Source organism: Anarhichas minor, unplaced genomic scaffold, assembly GCF_050575085.1.
Source record: "Anarhichas minor isolate MPS153535 unplaced genomic scaffold, ASM5057508v1 ptg000007l, whole genome shotgun sequence".
Taxonomy (NCBI): Eukaryota; Metazoa; Chordata; class Actinopteri; order Perciformes; family Anarhichadidae; genus Anarhichas; species Anarhichas minor.
The window spans coordinates 7,841,688-7,860,340 of record NW_027466453.1 but is presented as its reverse complement, the minus strand read 5'-3'; the positions used below and the strand labels follow the sequence as shown (position 1 = coordinate 7,860,340).

At 40.8% G+C, this 18,653-nt stretch overlaps 3 protein-coding genes across 5 annotated transcripts; all 3 read left to right on the top strand.

Moving 5' to 3' along the window:
- The first annotated feature begins 5,943 nt into the window (after positions 1–5,943).
- LOC142943207 (3-mercaptopyruvate sulfurtransferase-like) lies at positions 5,944–8,979 on the top strand. Its single transcript, XM_076084934.1, has 2 exons — positions 5,944–6,736; positions 8,040–8,979. The coding sequence occupies exons 1-2, from the start codon at positions 6,148–6,150 to the stop codon at positions 8,342–8,344; spliced, it is 894 nt and encodes a 297-aa protein (XP_075941049.1). The 5' UTR covers positions 5,944–6,147; the 3' UTR covers positions 8,345–8,979.
- Positions 8,980–9,059: 80 nt separating this feature from the next.
- On the top strand, positions 9,060–11,578 carry LOC142943191 (3-mercaptopyruvate sulfurtransferase-like). The gene is made up of 2 exons (XM_076084932.1): positions 9,060–9,769; positions 10,836–11,578. Exons 1-2 carry the CDS (start codon positions 9,085–9,087, stop codon positions 11,132–11,134), a joined length of 984 nt encoding a protein of 327 aa, XP_075941047.1. The 5' UTR covers positions 9,060–9,084; the 3' UTR covers positions 11,135–11,578.
- Positions 11,579–13,320: 1,742 nt separating this feature from the next.
- Positions 13,321–17,866, top strand: LOC142943155 (SUMO-conjugating enzyme UBC9-like). Of its 3 annotated transcripts, none has more exons than XM_076084930.1 (7): positions 13,321–13,458; positions 13,970–14,055; positions 14,165–14,248; positions 14,548–14,620; positions 15,058–15,167; positions 16,126–16,205; positions 16,479–17,866. In XM_076084930.1, the coding sequence occupies exons 2-7, from the start codon at positions 13,990–13,992 to the stop codon at positions 16,540–16,542; spliced, it is 477 nt and encodes a 158-aa protein (XP_075941045.1). In that variant the 5' UTR covers positions 13,321–13,458; positions 13,970–13,989; the 3' UTR covers positions 16,543–17,866. The 3 variants fall into 3 exon arrangements, with proteins under 3 accessions (XP_075941045.1, XP_075941046.1, XP_075941044.1); XM_076084931.1 differs by having other exon boundaries at positions 13,349–13,367; XM_076084929.1 differs by having other exon boundaries at positions 13,378–13,701.
- The last annotated feature ends 787 nt before the right edge of the window (positions 17,867–18,653 follow it).

Sequence of the window (18,653 nt, the reverse complement as noted above, 5' to 3'; positions counted from 1 at the left end):
AAATAAACTTTGTGGCAAATACAAGTTTATTACACTTGCAGGTTTTCTTCAGCATGAACACCGCCTTTCAGTTTTTGAAGCTTGAATGCAATCGGCAGAAGTAAAATGCTGATGTCTGACTGTTGCATGGGCCCATGGATGCGTTTGATTTGTGTGCCTACGACGTAACAGGATTCTAGTTGACTTACCAATGGCATTGTTTTCGTACACAATCAAACGTTTCAATCTTGTGACTATTTTAAGAACTGCCTTGAGACTGGGCATTAGGTAAGGCAATGCCAGTCTATCACTCGGTCAGCCGGTCGGTCCACTGAGGACTGGAGTCCTCATGACTTTGGTGACTCCCTGATATTTCCTCTGGCGCCATCATGAGGTTGACTTTAGGATATTGCAATGAAATTTGCTACAGACATTCCAGGTTCCTCTCAGGGTGAGTTTTAACAATTTTGGTGAAGTGTAAGCTTTTCATCCAGCATCATCATCAAATCAAAATTGTATTTGCCCAATACTTTTTACTAAATACCTGCAAAACTGTCACATTACCATCATCCTCAACTGTGCATCATATTCAATCAGTGCTTATTAGCAATTATTAACAATTATTAGCATTGTAACATACTAATGTTGTAGTAACTAACGATGAACATGGTAAACATTACCTGCTAAACATCAGCATGTTAGCATTGCCATTGTGAGCATGTTAGCATGTGGACGTATTTAGCTTAAAGCCTCATTGTGCCTACAGAGTTGTTAGCATGGCTGTAATAAAACTAGATTCAGGTTTACTGATATACAGGACACACGTACACACACACACAAACACACACACACACTAGACATGTCCCCTTCGTTGCACTCGGATGTGTTTTTATTTTTTTTACACGTGACAAATAAGTGAAACTCTCGAAAAGTGCATTTACCCCAAAGAACCACACACACACACACACACACACACACACACACACACACACACACACACACACACACACACACACACACACACACACACACACAGGCAAGTGTGACTTGTCATTTCCTTCACATGATGTCCAACCTTTTCCACATTAGTGGAACCTGTTATTCAATTATCTGATTTTTGGTAAAGGACAGCTGAGTCTAACAAAGGTCTCTTTGTGTGTTAATGTTGTAAACATGAATGGTATCTATCCAGATTTTACTTCTGTGTAAGACAATACCCTCTGGACCCAGTAACTATATGGACCCAAGTAATGACTGATAATTAATTGCATCAGCTCTCACGTGAAAGCACTTACTCCCTTTTTGCCCGCATTTTTGGTTGCTGGTTGTCAAGGGAATGCATCTCTCGTAGTATGACTGTTGGAAAATTAGATTTCTCCTGATGTATCGCATCAGTTCAAGTCCTCCACACAATGCTGGCTGTCTGTATTCTATCTGAGGGGGGATTCAGGTTCTGCAAGGATACAGGTCTTGTGATTCCAATAGCTCATTTACTGAATACAAGCAGTACAACCAGCACTACTACTGCCATGTATTACATAATATATATTTCAATGTAACAATAACGGACATCTGACTTATATTCTATACATTATCTGATTGTATGGACATTAAATGGGTTTCAATCATTCTTTCAAACCAGGCAAAATGAATAAAGCACAGAAAATGTATTTAAAAATGTGAAACGTTTCTCTTCATTTCCAATTCTCTTTCTTTAAAGGGCCAGTTCACCAAAGTTTTATGAACAGATTTTCTCATTTAACACAAGATCATTTCTATTTTAAATGCAATGATAACCGTCACTGACCTATTTGTCATTGCCCTGGTACAATCAAGGTACAGGAAATAGAATTTAGTTTATGCTGCTCAAAGCACTAAACATAATTTAAAAAACTTTACAACAACATTTCTTTCCTGGAACAACAACACAATCAGTCGGGATAAGCCACACAAACAGTTCACAGTCAACATTTTACATTTGAGAAAAGAAGAGGGAAATAGTCCTGATGAAAACTGTTTAGACTGCGTGGATTAACAGGACGTTGCTGTAGCACCTCTGCTCTGGAACAGTCCTCCAGTTAGTATCCGATCTGCTGACACTATTTCTGCTTTTAAATCCTGTCCCATGACACATTTCTACTGACTTGCCTTTTCGCCTGACAATTAATTGTATTTATTTATTTATTTTTAAATATAGCTCTGTTGTGCAACCACAACAGAACCACATTTTAAGTTTATTTTTAATAGTTTCACCTGTCCTACCGTATACACTTTTGGATGATTCATCTGCAAATGTATTTTATACGGCCTTTTAACTGTGTGCTTTTATTTTGCTGTTTTTATTGCTTGATATTGTGTATTGGTAATGATCTGCTGTCGATGGAAAGCACTTTGTGCTCAAAGCTTGAAAAGTGCTGGACAAATAAAATTATTATTATTATTATAGTTTCTGGAAAGACATTGTACTCTTCAAAATGTCAATATGCTACATTAATAATACATCAAGGTTCATTCTGGTCTCCTATTCATCTCAATCTTAATGAAACATTATTTGTGTCGCGACCTTTTGTGTTTGAGGACTTATTTATTCTTCCATTTTAAAACTACTCTCAAGACAATAAATCTCCCCAAAACTGCCAAAAAGATATCAAAGTGACAGAAAAAGTGTTTTTGACCTTTAATTTAGTAATATGTCCCAAGAGGGTATTTCTTAAGATTTTTACTTTTACTTTTTACACCTTCTGTGTAAAAACAAGACTTTTCAGACGTATACTGATACACTTCACATGTGAGTATGTCATTATAAATCTCTTTTCTACATTATTCACGTGTTTTTTATTATTATTTAAGAGTGAAAATCAGCTTACCTCAATATGGAAATTTATCTAAGATCTGGCCAGTCGGTAGAGTGGAGGAACAGTCAGTGGGAAAACTTGGTTGGACCACAAAAACAAGGGTTTGCCTATAATATAGAAGCAGTGACTCCAATTAAGCAAATCAGTTTATTGTCTCCCCTCTCTCTCTCTCTCTCTCTCTCTCTCTCTCTCTCTCTATCTCTCTCTCTCTATCTGTCTCTCTCTCTCTCTCTCTCTCTCTCTTTCTTACCTGTTTGTTTGTGTGTTTCATAAATCGTACCATGTCTGTTACCCAATCTATCTATACCACATATTTATGGAACAATGTAGACATATGAAACATGGAGTGCTGTCAAAAGCACCAATCCTCGTTTGAAACCAAAAAGTTTCGGCACATGGTCTGCTATATTGTTGAGGTTTGTCTGACATCAGTGCTTCAATCTGCAGGCAGTGTGCTCCCAATTTTATCTACCAAAAGCCAGCTCCCACAAAGCTCAAACAAATTGAATACGGTGTCTTGTGTTCAGGCAAATTCATTTTATATCTTTGAGATACCCACTCTCAAAACACTATCTCTTTTTATCCTCTATTTTATGTTGTGGTCTTTATGTGTGTGTCCCTTCGGTGAACCACCACAACTGAACATGGAGCTAAGAACCACAACAGAGAAAGGTGTCAAGTATTAAACATTACATATGTATATACTGTCTGTCTGCTATACACTGGTACTTACAGTTGACACTCAAGTATATGTCCTTCATGCAAAATTGACTGAAGTAAAAACACAGTAGTATTATCATCAAATTAAACTTCAAGTACCAAAGTAAAAGAAAGGCCTGTTTAAGAATAATTTAGGATTATATTATATATTATTATTTTGGATTATAATCAGGCTACTGATGCATCAGTGTGCACATCACACATTCAGTGTCAGATGGTTGATAAATCTATAATAATGTATCGTAATATATTTGTTAATATGCAAATTAACTAAAACTGTAAATGTAGTGGAGTACAAAGTGCAATACCACCACACCACCAAGGAGGGACACAGATGTCACTGGTAGGAATTACCCTCAGCTCTGTCACAACACTAGATTGTTTAAATCTCAGTTTACGCGTCAGATAGTGCATGAATTACACAAAGTTGAGTGGCGGAGAGGTTATTCTTCTTCATTCCTGAAGACGTGACAACTCACCACAACCTCGTGATCTCATGGAGAAGGACTACCTCAGACTCTGGAGCAATGAGGCCTGAGACTTCTTCCTCATCAACTTGACCAAAATCTCCTGCCCTCTATATTTATATTAAGCCTGAGCTTTTGATTGTGTTTCTCAGGGGACTTCTACATTTCAAACTCTTACTATTACTTACTATTTTCCTCCCTCCTTCTCACTGGACAGATCTTGGAGAAGTATCCAAATTACGGATGACCTGATGTCTATACAAACTGCAGATAATGTCATAAATGTTAAATAACATTCATGTACAAGCATTCGTGCAATGGACAGTATGTTTGAAAGTATTGGAAACATTATCATTTCGGATTTGTTAAAGAAGATTTTCAATTCAGTGGACAATAAAAATAAATGAGTAATTTGGAAATATCTCTACTTGTCACAGTCTTGGTTTTGGTTAAGTTTGTTACCTGTTTAATTTTCCCTGACTCTTGTGTCCAGTGTTCACTTCACTTCCTGCGTTTGTATGTTTTCCCGCCTGTGTGATTGTCTGATTGAATCCTCCTGTGTCTAATCTGCACCTCCTCAGTGTATTTAAACCCTGTGTTTCCTTGTTTCTGGTTCGTCTGCTCTCTTATGCTTCCTGGTATGTTTACTTCTTTGTTTCCTGTGTCCTGTATGTATCCCTCGTGCTTTTTTCTGAGTTACCTGATCTTGTTTTGTGTTCAGTTTGCCTTGGGTTTTTTTGTTGACATTTTTGAACTCCCCTGCTCTGCAAGTTTGTTTTGGACACTTATTTTGTTCATTAAAATCAACGTGAATCATCCCTCTGTTCCCCCGTGTCTATCAGTTGGCTCCATCTCCTGTAGTATTTTTTTTGCCCCCTTTGACACTAAAGAGAGCAAACACAAAGGAAATACCCATAGCATAATTATAAAAGTCAGAAATGTAGTTATTGTAATTTATATGAAATTAGAGAATATGTATTTATTCATCGCATATTTAATTTTGTAATTGAAGCCGTTTTGACAAAAAATAGTAAATATATTGTTTTAAATTACCTCCTCTTGTGAGGGAAGAGCCTGAATGACTTTCAAATCGGGGAGTAAAATGTATAAAATAAATACCCACAATTGTACATCATAATTTTTGACGTAAATGTGATAGGTTAGTCCTTAGTCTCTCACACTAAACCATTTACCAGGCGACGTCCAAGTCCTAGAGGGTTCAGGGCCTTAGCGGTGACATTGGGATTGGGCCATAGAGTATCCAACACTTTCACCAAGCTACGCAATTATGATGCGACGGGGGATGTCACTGTCTGCCATGGCAAACTACAATGCAGGACGACTACAAAACACGCAACTAAAACATGACAAACTTAAATCTGTTCTACTGGTGCATGCAGGCTTTATAAAGAGCTTCTTCTGTGAGTGGCTGCTTCACTTGTGAGTGAAGGAGAGAAATTAGAGCTCCTTTCCTGCTTTCACACTTAACAATCAACAGCTGCTTCATTAGAAACTGACAATTCACTCGTGCAATATCAATGAAACTGTTCAATATCGATGTTTCCTTTGTGCAATAATGTAGATTCAACGGTTCGGTTATATTTAGCTTTTTAGCAGTTTAATAATCCATCATAGGCCTAGCTCGTTTTGTTTTTACTGATGCTTCTTGTTCATTTTATTTCGTTTTTTCTTTTACTTATTTGTTACGTGTTCGAAGTAAATAAATACATGTAAAAATAAACTAAAGGATTGTCATTGTCTATTCATATTCATCAACATGAATGCCATTAGTTTATGACTGTATGAAAACAATTGTTAAACCTGTGCAAGATAAGTAGGTAGTTTGTTTTCATGGACGGCCGAAATGTGCGTCACTTTAACTGTTGCCCCCGCAAGGTATTGTGGGGCGGTATTATCTTATTCCTTTGGTAAAGAACGGTCCAGTGTTTCCTATGCTAAAGGTTAAAAGAAAGGAAGCATTGAAACACCTTTTCTTAGCATTTAGAGGATTTAAACAGCTCTCATCGTGCCGGCCAATTAGATACTTCAGAGTCATTTTACTCACTTAGGAACCTCCCTAAGCAAAAAGGACTTTTCGACCAAAAGCCCAGGACTCTCGTGCAAACATGGGGTTGCAAAGTCAAGCCCTTGTTTCTGCAAAATGGCTTGCAAACATGGTCAACCGCAATCTTGTCGGACCGCGTCTGCGGGTCCTGGACACGTCCTGGTACCTACCGATGATGAATCGAGACGGCAAGAAGGAGTTTACCCGATCTCACATCCCCGGAGCGTCTTTTTTCGACATAGACGCTTGCTCGGACAGGAACTCAAAGTTCGACCACACGCTCCCAACCGAGCAGTTTTTCGCAGACTACGTGGGGAACTTGGGCATTGGAGATGACAGTCATGTGGTTGTTTACGACGCCAGTGACTTTGGGGCATTTTCTTGCACCAGGGTTTGGTGGATGTTCCGGTTGTATGGACATCCTCAAGTGTCGGTGCTTGACGGGGGTTTCAGGGACTGGGTGAGGGAGGGCTATCCGGTCTCGAGCACCTACACCCGGCCGGAAGCAGCCCGCTTCACCGCCACCATGAACCGCTCCTGGGTGAAGTCGTTTGAGGACATTTCAGAGAACATTGCGACTCAGCGGTTCCAGGTGGTGGATGTGAGGCCCCGTGAACGGTTCCGTGGGAGAGAACCAGAACCAAGAGAGGGTATGTTTAGTTTGTGTGTGTGTGTGTAGCCTAATATTTGAACCCAAGTATTCCTTATTTTTAAGACCTTTTGTGAACTTATGGGAGTGCATTTGTTTATTGACCTTTGGCCATAAACAAAGGTCAATAAGCCTTATTATGGTGATAACAAGGCTGCTTGTGTGATTTCAAAGTTAAATAGGCTTTTGGTAAATACCAGGGCAGTCACACACTCAAATAAGATGTTTAAGTATGTAATGTATTATATGATTGTATGGGAATAAACTGTATTACTTTACTGCCACCTTCTCGATTTTTGCGGCTCGTGCGGGCAATATGTCCCATATCTTCCATCCCATATTTTTACGACATATATGATGTATAGCATGTTTCCTGGTGATTCAATATATAGTCTAAATGAAATAACCACATGTGTTGTATACTCCTGTGTGAATACATACCTCAAAAGTACTGAGTGCAACATGAACATAACATATAGTGAAAAAATAAATAAATATTCCCAGCTAAACACTAACTTACATGCATGTGCACAAATACAGAGTAATGAGATTAAGGAAATAGTTTGATTTAACAGAGTTTGATAATTAATTACCATACTGAATTATCACGTACAGCCCTGAACTACTGTCTTGTCGTCCATGTAACTGCTGAGTGTGCAGTAACCATGCTCATGTTGATTGATTCACACGTCGTAATATTACAATTTGGCGACAAGGATGGGATTAACTGGAAGAAAGGAGGATAGGTGTTCGTCAGATTTTTAGCCTATATCTCCTGGCACAGCATCAAAATTCACCAAGAACACCAGAGCAAAGAGAAGCGGGGCTCACAACCTGTAAAATAACAAAGATGAAAAGTCATTGAACTGAATGTCGCAATACTGCAAATGTCAACAAGCAGAGAAGTGATCTCGAAGTTTACATATGCTGCCGGCTATTTCATCAAAGTATTCTTACATGATTCATTGAACAGTCAATAAAGATAAGATGAACTCTGTTCTGATGTTACTTTAATAATATCCAGCAGTAGCAGTAATGCAGAAGTAGTATCTGCATCAAAAGTCCTTACTGTGTGTGTGTGTGTGTGTGTGTGACAGTGGTCTAGCAACAGAAGCAAACAGCCCTACATCACAGCCCATGAACAGCCCTACATCATTTCCAAATGTTGTTAAATCATGATTGGTGCACGGAAATAGGTGACGACATTGTTTTTTTTTTGCTACTGAGCGTACAAAAAAACACAAATGTCCTGCCAAAATCTCTCATGAAACAACCGTTGTAACTAATATGTCATCGCCCCACAGGTGTCGACCCGGGTCACATCCCCGGCTCCAAATGCATGCCTTTCCTTGAGTTTCTCGAGGATGACGGCATGATGCTGTCCACGGAGAAGCTGAAGAAGTTCTTCGAGGAGTCCGATGTGGACCTGAACAAGCCAATCTGTGGATCCTGTGGCTCCGGTGTGACCGCCTGTCACATGGTGCTGGCCGCCCATCTGTGCGGCGCCCCCGGGGCGACCGTGTACGATGGCTCCTGGTACGAGTGGTTCACCAAGGCTCCGCCAGAGCACGTGGTCTCCGAGGTCAAACGCAAGCTCACCAAGGGGTGACAGAAATCTCCAAAAAGTCTCACTTACAGCATTTAAAAAATATATATATATCACTTCATGTTACCGATTGATTTATCGCACATTAAGCTCAATCACAAATATTTTAATATCCAGAAATGAGCAGATATATAAACCTTAAATCTAAGCTGTGTTTGTTTTTGAGCATTTGGATGTGGATTTAACACACATTCTATACTTGATTGTGAAACAAGGCGGTTTGATCTGTTGGCAGCCTTGAAGTAGGTCTGAACTCAGTTTGACTTTAGTTGGATTGAATGTCTTTGTTGCATGTTGCAACATGTGAAAAGAAATGTCTGTTGCTGCTGTCAGACTCCCGTTACAGACCTGTTACTGACTGATGAAAGAATACTTGTCTTTCAACTTGTTTGACATAATTCCAACTAAATCTTGTACCTGATAGGCTCTCTGCCCTCTGTGGGCGTGTGTATCCACATGGCACAACCTGGTGGTGCTTTGTAAGAAGTGCACATTAAAAAGATGGGCATGTTTAGTTATAAACGACCACTTTACCAGGTAGATGCACTTATTCCAAAGACCTTTTTAATATGTGATTTAAATGTAAGCTATTTTTTAATATCCACACTGACTTCTTATTAAAGACAAGTTTAAGAATGTTTTCGTCTTTTCTTCTTCATTTTTTTTTTTAAATGTCATGTCTCGTTGTTCAAACTATAGTTGGTGTTGAATATGAAAAGTTGAACACGTAGCCGTGACTTCTCATGTTTCTTTTCCGTGTTGGCCTCCTAATAAAGAGCACAGTGACGAGCCTTTCCCTCTCGCGCACGGAGCTTGTATTATTATCCAAGCGGCTCGTCATGGCGGCGCAGACCCGGGCTCTGGTGTCGGCTCAGTGGCTGGTAGATGCTGTCAGAAACAACCTCGTCGGGCCCAAACTTCGCGTTCTCGACTCCTCGTGGTACCTGCCGAAAACGAAGCGGGACCCGAGAGCGGAATTTGCGCAGAAGCACATCCCGGGCTCCTCGTTCTTTGACATCGACGACTGCAGCGACAAGAGCTCCGCGCTGGACCACATGCTGCCAACTTCTAGCCACTTCTCTCGGTACGTGGGGGGTCTGGGCATCGGCAACGACACGCACGTAGTTGTGTATGACACCAGCGACTTCGGGTCGTTCTGCGCGCCCCGGGTGTGGTGGATGTTCCGGCTGTTCGGACACAGCTCGGTGTCGGTGCTGGACGGGGGCATGAGGAACTGGCTGGCAGACGGCTACCCGGTCACGTCTGACCGCTCCGAGCCGGAGTGTCGGCAGTTCCGGGCGACTGTGAACCCGTCGTGGGTGAAGAGCTACGAGGACGTGTTGGAGAACATCGGGACCAAGAAAGTCCAGGTGGTGGATGCCAGGTCTGCAGGGAGGTTCAGGGGTACCGAGCCGGAGCCCAGAGACGGTGAGCTGGACTTCTTAACTATCAGAGACCCACAGAGACCCCCTTTGTTGTGGGAGGGGGGGTAGCAGGTCAGCAGTAGATGACACATAGAAGTGGTGTACATCCTCTGAAACGCTGTGAACATGATTGTTTTGAGATGCAGCTCAGCAGAGTGTGTCAAGTTGTGCTAGTCATGAATCAGATATAAAAAATGAATTAAACAAATTGTGAACATTTAAAAAGGGCTTAGGACATAATGATGGACTAATGTGCTCTATCATGTCTCTTAAGGTGTTTTTTGGGGTTCATACCATTTGTTACACAGATTTTGGCCAAAATTTTACCTCGAGAATTGTTAAAAATAATCAAACTCTCCTCCAAAATACCACATTAAGACACCAAGACATTGAGGAACACCAGAGAGGAAAAAGTCATGCTGTGATTCGGTATCAAAAAAGTTTGACGTTTGGAGATTTCCGCAAAAAACTGCATTTTCGGCGCTTCTGTTCTCGTGCTCAGAAACCATCTTATTGTCAATATACATATAATCTTGTGAATGCTCTCGGTATCTTTGTGGTTGTTAAGTTTCATGAGGCTGTGATTATCCTAGAGGTCACAACAGGTCATTTTATGCGGTGACATCAAGTTTCTAAAAAATGTGAAATACTCTGCGGACTAACGTCATCACACATGAATACAATTGGGCTCATTGGATCCACAAGAGTCTCGGCTTTCATGCGATGTCGACACTGTTTAGAGAAAAAAGGCTCAACATTTTCCTTAGAAAGTGTTTGTTGCATGAAAACAATACATTATAGTACATTTTATCCATTATTTGCTTTTGTGCAGTTACATCAAACACAATGTCAAGCTCATAGTACTAGTAGGTTAGTTTGACAAACAAAAATGTTACTTATTCGATTTATTCCAGACTTTCAGCCACATCTCCTGGTCTTCATCTCGAACTGTCATGGATGACAACTGAACCATCTGTAAGCAAACTCTGTCTGCAGATGAAGACCATGACATGTGGCTGAAAGCTCCAAATGTTCACCCTGTTTCTCTCTCCTCTGTCTCACCCTCACAGACACACTGCCGGGACATTTCCCTGGTACAATCAACATGCCCTTCACTTCTTTCCTGGATGCCTCTGGCAATGAGCTGGGAGCTGAGGGCCTGTCCAAACTGTTCCGGGAGGCGGGGGTGGACCTGGAGCAACCACTCTGGGCTACCTGCGGGTCCGGTGTCACAGCGTGCCATGTTGTTCTGGCAGCTCACCTGCTCGGGCACCCTGGGGCGTGTGTTTATGACGGCTCCTGGTCCGAATGGTTTAAAAGGGCATCGGCGGAGCATATCGTGTCAGAGGGAGAGGGAAAGAAGGTGTGAAGGAAAGAGGAAAGGCAGTGGATTACTACAAACAAGGGTGTGATGTTACGTTTACACGGGAAAGTGTTTCTGCTGCCAACAAGAGTGATAGATCACGACTCTGACCCTAGTCTCATAGTGTACGTTCTACTAATACTGAGGAGATGGGTCATGCTGAATAAGGCTGCGCGCACAGTGAGCTTGTAATAAAAATCTCCTCTACTTATGCAAACTGACTTTCCTCAATAGGACAATAGTTGCATATTGCAGAATGGTTTGCAATACTTTAAAATAACATGATGGTTTTGGTTGTCATTAATACATCTCGTCATGTTAACGAATGTAGAGAGGTACTAAGATAAGGGATGTTGGGTCCTTAGAAGAAGTGCAATTTCTTGATGATGTATTGATGAATTATTTTACAAATGTAAATTAAATAAATGGCGAGGCCGTTGTGTTATACTATACATGGGTACAGTGTCATATCTTTTTTTTTTTCCCCTTTTAAACATGTCCAGTTTAGGACATGGAGGAAAAACTTGATTATTCAGTAACCACAAAAATAAATATTAGCTTTAGAAGGCCATGGAAGACCAAAGGGCAAAATAATGTAGATGGAGGAAATAGACATTGACCAAGTCTTCATCACAATTCATGGGATTATAGGAAATTTTCAGTCTAATGCTAATTTTATTGTACGTCAAAATATTTTATTTATATTGTTTTCACTTCATAACATTTTAAATCATTACAAAGTTACTCAAATATAACTTGTTGTGAACCCAGCAAATGAAAAAAATAAATGAAGCAGATGATAAGGCCCATGAAAAGGCTGCATGATACAACACGTAACAAAAAAAAAAAAATATTGGGATGCTGACGCAGAGGAAATCAAAACCAGTTCAGACCGGTTCCTGTGCTTCATTTGAGGTGTCTGGCAATATGCCCGATCTTAACAACAAAGTTTATGTATTTTAGCTTTTTTTTACACCATGGTAGTAAGATAATATGTGCAACTGTACAATGTACAGTATTTAACTCATATGGGACCTTCTAATGTGAAAAAATGGCTGAGTAAGAGTTGTATTTTGAGAGTTGCTTCGAAGATTGCAGTGAAAGCTGTGCACTTGTTCTAACCTACATCATTGTCTGTTGTTACAGGCAATATGCCATTGGCACCTTTGAACTGTTAAGCATAGCATGTAATGAGTTACTTTATTTGTGTATGATGTCAGCTGTTGCTATGTGCCATTGAGGTAAAAAGAGAAGAACAAAAGAGCATTACCACTGGGCAAAAAGAACGATCAACATTTTTTGAACAATTCATCTCGAGTTGTGGACTTTGCTTACTGTGTCTGCAGAGGTATGTATTGCTTCCAAGTGGCAACCTCTGCTTCTGAAAAGTGATTGACAGGTCGCTACCGCTACCAGATCCATACACAGCGTCTCTACGTCGCTCCTCTACCGTCCAAATATAGTCACTTCCCTTTCACTGGTTGCAAAAAGCCAAGATGGCGGCAGCCAAAACATCGAACTCCAGGCTTCAAAATGGCAGTCCACAAACCAATGGGTGACACCGCAATGACTACGTCCTCTTGTTATTTACGGTCTATGACTGCTTCAATGAATCAAACCTCCCTTTCTGTGACTGACAGAAGCTCATCAGTGTATATTTGGCTTTCCCCCCTCACCCACAGACACACTATAGTCAGCTCGGAGGTAGAATGAGTTGGATTTTCCCAAAACAGAACAATGTATAGAAAAAATGCAAAAATAATCCCTCTCTATCATCACACTGTCAACCTCTGCCTGTATTTTCTTATATTGCTGTGTTTAGGACAATTCTGGGCTTCATCCTCTATTAAAACGTAGAAACCAGGTGCACGATCAAATGAGAGTGACTTCAGTTTCTGCTCAGATGAACATTATTCCACTAGTATATTATAAATAGTTGTTTGCTGACATATTAATGCCCTAAATGTTGTATATTGCTCTTTTAAATAACATTTAATAGTGCACAACCATAATGCATACGACCCAACTATTATGAATACAAGACAGGTTGACGTGAAACAAATGATACACAAATAAAAAATGGGGAGTGAAAGGTGATTCGTTTAGGAGCGGGCGGCATGACTCAAAATGATCGAATCGTTCAAAGGAGTGAACTTCCCAGCATGCATCGAATGCCACAACAAAGATGGCCGCTCGTCTCTGACGTGTGTCACTCGGCTATCCCGAAAACTGCCTGAAGGTCCTGAGGAAATAAACAAATTGGGGTCCTTTCTTGCGATAGGCTAGCTGTCGAAACGGTGTCGCGAGTCACATTGTTTTACACATCTGTGGTAAATTGTCAAAAATAACACCAATATATGTCGATGAGGTTGTTTGGGGGAATGTTGGTAACATCTAAGTTTCTTTCGGTTTGGTCCTTTACGTCCTAACTGGCCCACTAGGTTTGTTTTTGAACGTCGAAGGGTGTGTTTTTTTTTTTTCGGCCGCCGTTAACGCAGCAGTAACGTTAGCTAGTTACGCTAACGTTCTCAAACCCACGTCATTTTAGTGTTTAACGTTAAATTAAACAAGAGGTAAGTTCCGTTGAAATTAAGCCGTTCGTCGTTTGTTAGTGTTGTAGATCTTTGCCCTTATATGGAATTAACGTACAATCTCCAGATTTAATTACCTCGTAATATCTAGGAGTCCCATAAACTACGTGAATACATTTCGACGATATCGTAAATTGCCAACGTGTACCTGCTATTCTCGGAAGAAGCAATTTAGGGCTACAATACTAGTACGTGGGCACATTTTAATTGAATAATTAATCTGTTTTTTGGGGGGGTTGTTTTTCCACAGGGAGGCGTTGATGAGCAGCAATGTCTGGCATCGCTCTTAGCAGACTGTCTCAGGAGCGCAAAGCCTGGAGGAAAGACCACCCGTTTGTAAGCAGCAACACGTTGATCCCTCATTCAATAGCAACGTTTATCTCCTGACGTTCACGAGTGCAACCTACACGACGTGTAACTGATGTGTGTCTTGCACACCACACAGGGTTTTGTTGCTGTGCCCACTAAGAATCCCGATGGAACCATGAATCTGATGAACTGGGAGTGTGCGATTCCAGGGAAGAAAGGAGTAAGTTAGCTACACGTGGAAGTGGACCAGCAGTAAACTCTTTCTATACGTTAGGAGTTAGGATGTAATACTTCGTGTTAAACAACACGCACTACAACCAGTTCTTTAATATCTGTGTGGTGCATTTATCACCAGATCAGGTCGGCTTACTGCCTAGATCCTGTTTAGATCTACCCGATATCAACATAGAAATATACCACTGAAATAACACATGGTATCTTTACTTTTGCTTAGTGCTTTGCAGTTGTTTCATATGCTTTCGTATCTACAGATCAATTCTTTCCTTCTTCTTTCATTAGACCTTGTGGGAGGGAGGACTCTATAAACTCAGAATGCTGTTCAAAGATGACTACCCCTCCTCACCACCAAAATGTGAGTGTCACTGCACACCTGGTTCATCGTTTCATTCACGGTTAATAAAGGTCAGACATTTACATCCAGCTGTCTATTCAACACAACAGAGGAGAGGCTCAGAAAACAAAGTCTTTATCACCCGGTTTAGTCGGCACACCACCTTGTGTAAGCAATGAGCAAAAGATGACAGTGTTTAAATATACAGTCTCTATTTTTGTGAATGAGGAAATCTATTTTTACAAATAGAGAGCGACTTCATTCTCTGCTCAGGTAGACATTACTCCACTATATCTTTAGAAAGCAAGTCGTTTGCTGATATACTAATGCTCTGAATATCATACAGAGAACCTTTAATGAAAGCTTTATTCATTGTAATATCCCTGTTACTACGGTGTAAGATATGCAGATCAGATGTTGATCAAGTCTCCCTCTCTCTTCTCGTGACTTCCGCTCAGGCAAGTTTGAGCCACCGATATTCCACCCAAATGTTTACCCATCCGGCACCGTTTGTCTGTCCATCCTGGAGGAGGACAAGGACTGGAGGCCCGCCATCACCATCAAACAGGTCTGAACGCTCAACAGTCGCTCGTGTCAGCAGTGGAGTTGGTCGGTCGGGCCGTATGCAATTTGTGGCCGTTTACCTTCAGATTATTGATTCATTGTACTCTGCAGTGATTGAACGGAGTCTATTGCGTGGGCAATTACAGCATCTATTTCACTATGTATTATTACACAATGTATTACACAGTACACTGAACTGCTCTCGTCAGACCTCGGGTTGTGTGTGGTTGATGATCACTATCTTCCTCTTCTCTGGCTTCCTCCGTGCTCAAATTTCAGTATTCATTTAGAAATAGAAGGGAAATGAATAGGCGTATACACGCAGAGTTAAATGTGTGTTCAGTCTTCAGTAAATAACTGGGCCTTTAGAAAGTTTAAAATACAATGAATCGTAGCATAAAAACATAAACGATTATGTCTGCTTCATATTATTTAAACCTGATAACACCAGTAAAACTTCATATTTAACGTTTATATTCATACAGGAAATTAGCCAAGACTTTGATCGTGATCTAATTTAGATTAAATACAATAGAATCCTTCATAGATCAGTTGAAATACATAGAAACCTGTAAAGAAATGTTAAGACAACGTTTCAGTCATTTAAAAAAAATTACCATTACTTAAATAAAATCTGAGTAACAGAAATTAAATGTTAAAAATGCGTTCAGCAACAACTGTGTCCACAGATAAATACAAAACCTCTGATTCTCACACATTTTAACGCCTAATGAGGCCGCACACTGTACAGTCACCTACCTACAGACAGATGGTTAAATGGTGCAGATATAATCCAGCTACAAACTTAATATACATCTGCACAGATGATCTTATTCTCTACGGTCATGACACTGTGACTGTAACGGTCTCTGTAACATGAACATGGCCGCGTGGCTGTAGAACCAGGAGCAGCAGCTGCTGTGAAGAAACCGTCTGACCTCAAGGTTGTTGCCTGTTTTCAGATCCTGTTGGGAATCCAGGAGCTGCTGAACGAGCCCAACATTCAAGACCCCGCACAAGCAGAAGCTTACACAATTTACTGGTAACCGCTGTGATGACCTAACTCACCCAATAGCCTACAACTCAAGCCTCAATGAAAGTTGTTTTTGACATTTGTAATGTGAATATTTCAGTGAGCCTTTGCTGCATAATCACAAATTGTGTTAATTTTTCCTTTAAGCAAAGGAGAAACTCAAGTTTCCTGTTCCTTCAGTACTTTGCGCGCTGATATGTTACCCGTTATGAAACACTACCTCTAGATGAGCGTGTGAGTAGCATCAGCGTGGCTCTAAATGTCTCCGTCTTTGTGTTTCAGTCAGAACAGGATGGATTATGAGAAGCGGGTAAGAGCACAGGCCAAGAAGTTTGCCCCCACATAGAGCGGAGCGCTGGGCCCGATCCCGCCGGAGCAGCCTCGGCCGATGGAGGTTACGAACAGCACCTGACGGACCACTCCAATAAGAATCCACATTTATTGTCAAACTATTACGCAGGTGGCAAGAGAGCCTGTTTCTCTTTTCTTCCTTTCTTTTTCTAAAACGACAAAAGTTCAGTAAGATCCCAATTAGATCTTCAAGAAATATTTCTGCATTTTTGAATGCGTAGCTGATGCTCATTCACGCCTCCATTAATACCGTAAGTCATAGTGGTCTTCTCAACAGAGCTGTAGAAATACAGTGTCCAAACCACTCTGTGTGTAGTTCAGCCTGTGGCAGAGGATTTTCTTTATTCTTTAAACTTCCATTTTTTTTTGTTTTTCTTTATCAAACCCAGAAGTATTGTAGATAGTTCATGATTAGCGGCATGAAGTGAGATTAAGCAGTCGGATGCACAGCGGAGGTCACTCCTCCCGTTGTGCTGCTGATCCCCTTGTTTCGTTGCTGCCACACATCCCTCACATCTCGGAGTTCTCTGAAAAGCATCAGAAGAATCCATTAAATTTAGGTCGAAGACGATCCCGGCACTTGTATATTGGTTGTAAGCTAAACTCTGGCAGTTATTATGTTGGCAGGAAGTGATGCTCTGTCCACCTCGCAGAATGGGACGAGTGACCGGAGGAAAGTGTGTCCGGGCGTTTCTTCCACCGAGGAGTTAAAACGATCTTTTATTGCAGCGGAGCTTAAGAAGACATTAGTTTTCAGATTCTCTTTTTTGGTGAATCCACCTGGGACTGAAACTTATTTGTCAGACACGGTGTCGAACTTCACACACACACACACTGAACTCTAGTTTGTCCTCTGCTTCCCAAACTGCTGCAGGATGAGATGAGACGTGGCATTGTAAAAGTACCAACAACTTGTTGCTGTATGTGTTCGTTTCGCCTCTTGATTGGTTATAAATAGCATACCATCGCTTCGGTTAGTTTCTCCCACAATGCTCACAACAAGGAACACAAACCTGTATGAACCAAAGCGCTATTACATCTTGAAGTCCATGTGGTAAACAGAAGCTGAAGGATCCTCATTGGAATGGCCTCTCAACCAGCAGACGGGTGGAAGTGCACTTGAGAGAAAGCGAAGGCCTGAGAGTTTTTTTTGCCTCTAAATGTATGAGTGCATGTACATAATATAAATAATGACAAATTGTGGAAGTTATGTTTTATATTGTTTTAGCCAGTTGACATTTGTGTGTGGTATTATAACAAAGAACACGATAAATGGCATAAAATTGTGAAATAAAGTTCAATAAAAGAAACGAAAAATGGTTTTGTTTTTTGAGTTTGGGGTGGTCTCGAAAAACTGATAAATAACATATAATGAATGAATTAAACGAATGATATAATAAATTCATTAGCGTGCAGTCCACCTCACATATGTCTTATGATGGAGAGTGCGTATTTTCAAACCCTTGGCTTTTCTGTTTTCACTGGTATCAAAAGAAGACTTGGGGACTTGAAAGTATGCGGTTAAAGAGGTTTAACCAATTCAAGCCTGCACATCATCTGACAAACCATTCCTCCAAATGTGTCCTGGATTCCTGCGCTCGCCATTGTCATCAAACCAGTAAGTCTATGGCTCTGAATAGCAAATAACACCATAATAATTGTGCAAAATGTGCAGTTTACAGGGTTTTTTTGCACACAAGGTTTTAGCTGATAATTTCTCTTAAAATGTCAGTTTTGTTTTTCTTGTCCAGAGGTGTAACCTGACGTAATGTTCTCGGGTGTCTTGCATGACATTCTTAAGAAATTTAACACCTTTTGTTTTGACTCACCACTCCTGCGGTTCATTATCTCAGTATGAGCTCAGTTGGCCAAAAACCAGCAAAGACACAGGTGAGGAAATTGTTTTTCTCTCTTTTTTTCTGGCTGCGGCGTGTTAATGTGTTGTTGTTCTAGTTATGATTTCCTCTGAACATGCTGTCTCGTAGGTGAGGGCAGTAGAAAGCCCTCGGGTGCCGTCCCTGTCGCTGCCTCACTATGCTGATCCTGGATCAGCCTGTTCGTATCACAGCTTGGGCCACTGTCTTCGCACCAACATATTTCCAGGTC

Bases quoted from the DNA above. Each gene is read 5' to 3' on its own strand.
- LOC142943207 (XM_076084934.1), top strand. From the start codon at position 6,148: ATGGGGTTGCAAAGTCAAGCCCTTGTTTCTGCAAAATGGCTTGCAAAC. The intron at 6,737-8,039 runs GTATGTTTAGTT...ATCGCCCCACAG, and splicing joins AGAACCAGAACCAAGAGAGG to GTGTCGACCCGGGTCACATC.
- LOC142943191 (XM_076084932.1), top strand. From the start codon at position 9,085: ATGTTTCTTTTCCGTGTTGGCCTCCTAATAAAGAGCACAGTGACGAGC. The intron at 9,770-10,835 runs GTGAGCTGGACT...TCACCCTCACAG, and splicing joins CGAGCCGGAGCCCAGAGACG to ACACACTGCCGGGACATTTC.
- LOC142943155 (XM_076084930.1), top strand. From the start codon at position 13,990: ATGTCTGGCATCGCTCTTAGCAGACTGTCTCAGGAGCGCAAAGCCTGG. The intron at 14,249-14,547 runs GTAAGTTAGCTA...TTCTTTCATTAG, and splicing joins CGATTCCAGGGAAGAAAGGA to ACCTTGTGGGAGGGAGGACT. The intron at 14,621-15,057 runs GTGAGTGTCACT...ACTTCCGCTCAG, and splicing joins CCCCTCCTCACCACCAAAAT to GCAAGTTTGAGCCACCGATA.